Source organism: Hyalella azteca, unplaced genomic scaffold (assembly GCF_000764305.2).
Source record: "Hyalella azteca isolate HAZT.00-mixed unplaced genomic scaffold, Hazt_2.0.2 contig6680, whole genome shotgun sequence".
Lineage (NCBI taxonomy): Eukaryota > Metazoa > Arthropoda > Malacostraca > Amphipoda > Hyalellidae > Hyalella > Hyalella azteca.
The window spans coordinates 38,933-46,240 of record NW_025936834.1 but is presented as its reverse complement, the minus strand read 5'-3'; the positions used below and the strand labels follow the sequence as shown (position 1 = coordinate 46,240).

General features: G+C 36.6%; 1 protein-coding gene across 1 annotated transcript; it reads left to right on the top strand.

The window, feature by feature from the left end:
- Nucleotides 1-580: 580 nt before the first annotated feature.
- LOC108682083 (survival of motor neuron-related-splicing factor 30) lies at nt 581-4,978 on the top strand. Its single transcript, XM_018171195.2, has 4 exons — nt 581-611; nt 1,810-1,965; nt 4,152-4,281; nt 4,602-4,978. The coding sequence occupies exons 2-4, from the start codon at nt 1,847-1,849 to the stop codon at nt 4,746-4,748; spliced, it is 396 nt and encodes a 131-aa protein (XP_018026684.1). The 5' UTR covers nt 581-611; nt 1,810-1,846; the 3' UTR covers nt 4,749-4,978.
- Nucleotides 4,979-7,308: the final 2,330 nt, after the last annotated feature.

Below are 7,308 nucleotides of genomic sequence, written 5' to 3'. Positions count from 1 at the left end.
AATTACAGGTTTCTTGCCCTGAATCAATTATCTCTGCAATTTGAGGTTCATCCTATTGTGAATGCTGTCATTTAGAATCTGATTGTCATAAATCCACTTGTTTGTTTGGAGCTCAAGTGCATTAGACTTATAATCCAAGCATATAGTACAGAACTCCCATAATATTTCTGTTCTTAAATTTAACAGAAACTTTTAACTTTCAATTTTTAAGTAAAATGTACACTCGTAAGATAAAATAAATGCATAATAATTTTTTTACTTGAGGAATGCCAAGTAAAATGCCCTTAAATAATGTCTTGTTTACTGCCTGCATGTGTTAGTAATTTTGTTAATAACAATATACTTATTATGCTGTAGGTAATAGCTGCACTCATTACTTACATTACTTAANACATATGTTTAGCTCAATGGTCTGAAGATAAACAGTGGTAAGTTGTTGTATTAACCTGCTTACATATGTTTAGCTCAATGGTCTGAAGATAAACAGTGGTAAGTTGTTGTATTAACCTGCTTACATATGTTTAGCTCAATGGTCTGAAGATAAACAGTGGTAAGTTGTTGTATTAACCTGCTTACATATGTTTAGCTCAATGGTCTGAAGATAAACAGTGGTAAGTTGTTGTATAAACCTGCTTACATATGTTTAGCTCAATGGTCTGAAGATAAACAGGGGTAAGTTGTTATTGTTATGAGTCTTTGATATTAATCTGATTACAAATTTCATAAAAGATTATAAAAGTCTTATCATTTTCAATGTTGTTAGCTGTTTTTAAATATTTAAAAACCCTAATGACATGATGCTCTGTTCCAGAATGGTCACAATTTAAATTTTGTACAACATGGAAATTTAGCATTGACATTTAATTTCCTGTTCTGTGAAAATAATAAACCTAGATCACATCTTTATCTTACTGAATAAACTTTAATTTTATGAATTCTTGCATAAAGACCTGATAATAACAGACAGAGACATTTGATTTTATCCAAAACTTTGAGGTTTTTGTGTTTGTGTTCATTTTGAAGATCAATATTTATCAATGATGACCATGATTTATCATTAACAATTTATTGAACATTCACAGTATGATAATATAATTAGTGAAACTAATATTTAGATGCTAATGCATCTTTCTCAGCAGGCTAGAGATTCTTGTTAATGGTTCTTCAAGAGTCTTGAGTTTCATGTAGGCCATTCTAGTACAAATTGCTTTACCAGATTGACCTGCAGTAATTAACTCAATTGATATTAATATCTTTACAATTTTAGCAACAGTTGCATGTACATTTTTGGAGCTCTAAATATCTATTATGACTGTTCAGAATTTTTTACCTTTGAAAAAGTGATTGAATATTTTATTGAAAATTATACATTTTGAAGAATATTGATCACTTTACAGTTTTTTACTATTGATCTATTGAAAACTGTAAAGAAGATATCCATGTGCTATTTCCCTTGCCAACACTGTTCTTACATCACATGAGTGAGAGTTCAACTCTACCTAATAACCAAGCTCTTGAACAGGTCTTTGCAGTGAGTTATACACTTATACTGCATTATTATTTATTTAATCTATTAAACCTATGTAATCAAAAGTTTAATCTATGGGCTTGTTATGCTTTCATGTATGGAAGTTCTCTTGTTCAGTCAGCATCTATTCAATGTTTTGATAGATTATTCAGGAAAAAATATCTACCTATATTATTTAGAATATTTGCCCCAGGATTATATTATGATACCGGTAGTTCATGAGCAACATCATTGTACCTGGTATTGTGTATTGTAGCCCTAACAACTGTATTGCTGTGCAGGTACAAAGCCACAATAGATGCCATCACCAGTGATGGCATGGTGGCTCTATCATTTGAGAGTTATGATGCCAGCGACGTCACCAAAATATCCCTCCTCAGAGATCTCAGTGAAGCCTCTACTTTGTTATCTTCTCCCGTGGCTGGCAAAGGACCTCGGTGAGTAAAGCTTACTTTTAATCTTTTTAGCGCATTTTCTCATTTATGGAATAAATACACTATTGTGCGCGCCATGTCGGTCTGTCTGTCTGTCTGTCTGTCTGTTCGTCCGTGACCTCAAGTTTTCGTTGACGAGAAAGTTTTCGTTGACGCCCTCTGTCACTCACTGCAGTGAGTACTGAGTTATATTTTTTCATTCCTTCTTTTGGATTTAAATAATTGTTAGTCAATCTTGTCAGAGAAGTCCTATTTTATACCTGTGTCACTTAAAAAGCTTGTCAGACAGGAAAAATTTCTCTGCTGGCTGAAAAGTTCATAAATTTCCATGAACTTTATATGTTTCAATTCTGGTTTTTATATTTGGTATAACATTTAACTGTTTCAATGGGAACTTTTTCTATATAGGATTATAGTCTGTTTGCTGCTGTCGTCACTTGCTGGCTTGTCTGAAGCCCAAAATTTACTTTTTTCAGTTCAAATGTTTAGTGTCATTGTGGCTACATGAAAAATTACCATCATGAAAAATTACAAAGAAGAAATTTTACTGATGATTTTGACTTATTTGTATTGTCAGTTGTAGTTGTGTTGAAATTTGATTTCATAGGTTGGTTCATTTACCATCATCTTTACTGATAAAATGTTTGTGGTACATTTAACCCTCTACCGCCTGATACGAGTACGTAACCGGAGCAAGATTGTCACGCGCCCATACTTCTCAAAAAGGATACGTTCTAGTGAGCGCAAAATGACATGCACTGATGGTTGCCGCCGCGTACAACAACTTTAAAATGTTCTCTGTTGCGAACAAACGTCCTCAGGTTGCTACACTCAATAGTTTATGTATAATTGGATGTTCCTGGAGAGTGACAAACGGCAGTATAGGGTTAATAAGGATCATTTGAATGGTCAGATAATGTTGAGTGTTCATTCCTATTAACAAAACCACAAGAAAAGTGGAAAAACTCAAAACAACAATGCACTCTCAATTCATTTGGCATTCAATTATTTGTTGCTAAACCTAACTTCTTATTTTTGTGATCAATTAACTGTGCTAATTGTGAACAAAGCAAAGCCTTTCATAGTCTTTGCTGACTGGTTGAAATTAGCTGGTGGCAAGCAGATCAAAATATCAGTGCAGCTAACAGCTCAGATCTCTCATTATTATATCTTCAGCAAAATTCTCATAAATACATTTAATTCATTAACCTGTTAGTATTGTAGTAAATTCTTCTTTACTTGATTTAAATGACATGTTGATAACCAAGGTAGAGGCCTTCTTTGTTTCTCTAGGGAAGCAAAGCGGCCTAGTTTTGGGTAAATCCATATGAGCCTCGCCACCCATGCCGCTCCTGCGTGGTGAGTCTGTTACTGTCAACAGCTGTAGGTATCATGTAGAGCAGGTCTTGTATTGTGTGATGTTTTAGCTGTAGGTATCATGTAGGGCAGGTCTTGTTTTGTGTGATGTTTTAGCTGTAGGTATCATGTAGAGCAGGTCTTGTATTGTGTGATGTTTTAGCTGTAGGTATCATGTAGAGCAGGTTATATAGATATTGCCTGCAATGTTTTCCTGTCAGCTGTGGAGGCTGTCAGCCAGCGAGTCTCGCTGGTATACGCAACTGTCTAGAGTTTATTCTTGATTTTAATTGCAGTCGAACGCCACAACTACGGCCCTAATTTCCTTACTCTCGTCTCAATTGTGTGCCACAATACTGAAGGTTACACCTCTAAAGATATGATAGGTTGTAGTACACTATTAAACACTGTTGAACTCTTTCAAATAGTGTTCTATAGTGTTCAATAGAAAGTTGAGCACTATTGAACACTTTCAAATAGTGTTCAATAGTGTTTAATAGAGTTCTATAGCCACTATTGAACACTTGGTCTCTCCACGTTACGCTTGACTCGTGTGTTCAGAACTTATATATGTTTTTCTTGTGCCTTCCCTGGCCTATAGCGGGCTATGAATCGTGTCGTGTACTACTGTACTGTTGTACAGTTTTCTTGGTTCCTTGAAGTCTGGGCGTGATCTAGTGAGGCAATGTTTCGCCTTCTTTTCTCAAAATATGTGTCCTTTTTCCTCCGTAAGTGCGTACATCTCTCCCAAAGATTGTCTGGGAAAAAAGTATTGACAAAGGCATGCAGGAATAATTTCTTTATTTGTAAGTAATTCCGAAATTTGTGTACAGGAAACGGCAGGTCGTGGAAGCGCAGCGCGTGCAAATGAAGAAGAAGAAACAAAAGAAGTTCGACCGCCAGAAGCAAATCGATGAAGCGCACGAAGAGGACAAACAGAAATGGCAGCAGTTCACGACTAAAGTAAGTTCACTATGATACCATGTTATCTATGAAGTCCCTCGCTCATATCATTTTTCATAATAATGCTCATATCATTTTTCATAATAATGCTCATATCATTTTTTTATTTCATATCATTTGTTCATATCAGTCCTTTGTTAATATCAGTTTTGCTACACGTCTTAGCAGAAATATAAAAAAAGCATCTCAATTTGCTAGATGTTAATTTTTTATTATGGATCTAATCCTCGTCTCATTTTGAAGATTTTGTACGTTGTGTGCTTTTAATTTTCTATAATGGATCTAATCCTCATTTATAACACTTCGTACGATGTTTGCAGAGCAAGAAGCTAAAAGGCGTCACCAAGAAAAGCATCTTTGCGACGCCGGAGACGGCCTCCGGTCGCGTGGGCATTGGCACTTGCGGCATCAGCGGCCGCCCCATGACGGACTACACGCAGGCAGAGAAGAGGAAGCGTGGGGCCTAGGGCTGTAGTGTGCCTAGAACTCGTGTCTTTGACCGTCTATTATGACTGTACTAATTGTAACTCATGTCTTCGGCCGCCTATTATGACTGTAATGAATGTTAACTGTAAATAATTGTGGCATCAGCGGCCGCCCCATGACAGACTACACGCAGGCAGAGAAGAGGAAGCGCGGCGCCTAGGGCTTAGAACTCATGTCTTCGGCCGTCTATTATAATTATAATGAAGGTCAACTGTAAATAATTCATTTGTCCTTGAAGTCAATTGCAGGAAATATGGCTGCAGGATTGCAGGAAGCGCGGTGCCTAGGGCTGTAGTGTGCATAGAACTCGTGTCTTCGGCCGTCTAGTATAACTATAATGAATGTTAATTGTAAATAATTCATTTGTCCTTGAAGTTAATTGTGTCAGAAGTGCTGCTCAGGACCCTGTTGTTTCTAGGTTCTGCAAGAAGGGCCCAGCTACACGACAGCTTGCGTGAGGCCAACTCAACGCATTGAGGGTGTGGGGCTGGCCTCTCATATAGAGTTGGTGGGGCCAGCTTATTGTGTTGAGTTGGCGGGCCAGCTTATTGTGTTGAGTTGGTGGGGCCAGCTTATTGTATTGAGTTGGAGGGGCCAGCTTATTGTATTGAGATGGAGGGGCCAGCTTATTGTATTGAGTTGGTGGGGCCAGCTTATTGTATTAGTCAATGTGCTACAAAACGGCTCTTTTGTTTTCCTTTATCTTACTAAATGCTGAAGACGTTGAATAATTATTCATTGCCTGTGAATGACAGTGTATCTTTAAAATGTAATTTATTAATTCTCCACCACAAGATCGATCTAAAAAGAAAATGAATGAGAAGCAAGCAAGGTTTGTGAAAGAGACAGGCTTGCATGGCTATCAATTTATTTATTTCAGTATATGGTGTTGTTTTCTATTCGTGTAATTTGATGCTATGTTGGGAAATGAGTGTTTTTCCTTCTTTAATTTAATTCAATTAATTTTTCTCCATTTGGTTTTCACGTGAAGCGGTTTTCGCTCCATAAGTTTCTTGAATGAATGACTTGATGAGAAGCAAAAATATTTACGTTGAAATACAACCACAATAAACGCCGAGTGAGATTCTCTGCCTTCAATACCGGCAACAAGGGAGATTCTCTGCCTTCAATACCGGCAACAAGGGAGATTCTCTGCCTTCAATACCGGCAACAAGGGAGATTCTCTGCCTTCAATACCGGCAACAAGGGAGATTCTCTGCCTTCAATACCGGCAACAAGGGAGATTCTCTGCCGTTTTTGCAACCTCAACAAAATTTGTTTGCCTCCGTGTGAAAAATATCCCCGCCGATGTAATTTTTTTTGTCAGACTCGTACGTTTCACTGCATGTGACTTCAATTGTGTGTTGTCGTTTCATAATGGAGGAGATTTGGTTATATTCGCCATTGTAGATGAGTTATAATAACTGAATAGCAATTCATATTATATCTGTATAGAGCTGAATGTGCCTGTGTTTATTTTTGATCTGTTGAAAATTTCAGGAAGTTTTCGAGTCCTTTTTGTGTGTGACGGCCGTTACATTCAATATTGATGTACCATTATTCAATTCTCTTTTCGGTGTCAGTCACTCAGTAACAAGAGTTCATTTCCTGAAATTGCTAGGCCTGAATCAGACTTTCATGGTATAGAGGTTTTCAGGGAAGTATTTCATTTTAAAAGATGCTCAACTGAAGATGGTTTGATGGTTTCTAACCATCATCCGCGGTGAAGGTTGCAGCCCTGCAGCTGTAATGTAGATCATTTGTACAGTAGCCTTAGGATTCTCCTGCTTATCAAGAACCCTAATAACGCTCTCTCTATTAATGATAGCTAAACCCTCCTCTCTTCTCACTATAAAACCTGCCTCGGAAAATCATATCTTGCTGTATTAATAGTTATTTCTTAGTTTCCATCTTGATTACTTTATGATTATGCTAATTCATTTAGACGTTATGGGCCTGTCCCTCTGTACATATGATGGTAAAATAAGCAGCTGATATTTTCATTCATTGTGTTTTTGAACATTTACCTATAATTATTTACTTACGATGAACTGACGAACGCGTTCTCGATGAACAAATTTCTCTTGGATAATAACTTGTCCAACAATCGTTTATTGTCGAGAAGAACTACGCCACTGCATTTAAAATAATTTTTTGATCGTTTCTGCGATTATTTCTGCCGATCGCTAATTATTGTGCCAAAATTATGACTCTTACAGAACTTATGATGGGGCGTTTTTGATCTATGTTTTGGCCTCTAAAAGAAGTAATGTAATTGAGATGAATTATCCCGCGTAGAAATGATGCAAAACTCTAATACTAATATTAGTACTTGAAAATTATTGATAATTTATGACAGTAACTTTTTGTTCGTATGCAGCTTGTGGTTTTTTCTGAATCTCAATTGCTTCAAATTAGTCATATTTAACATCTTGACACCGATTGCTTCATCTTTTATTATGTTTTTATTTTTTGTACTATTATGAAAAAGGTTATCAGACAGTCCTTTTTTTCCGGACAAATTCTGCGATTTAGTTTTTT

Excerpts from the sequence above, each read along its gene's own strand:
- LOC108682083 (XM_018171195.2), top strand. The coding sequence starts at position 1,847 with ATGGTGGCTCTATCATTTGAGAGTTATGATGCCAGCGACGTCACCAAA. Across the intron at positions 1,966-4,151 it reads GTGGCTGGCAAAGGACCTCG|GAAACGGCAGGTCGTGGAAG; the intron begins GTGAGTAAAGCT and ends ATTTGTGTACAG. Across the intron at positions 4,282-4,601 it reads GGCAGCAGTTCACGACTAAA|AGCAAGAAGCTAAAAGGCGT; the intron begins GTAAGTTCACTA and ends CGATGTTTGCAG.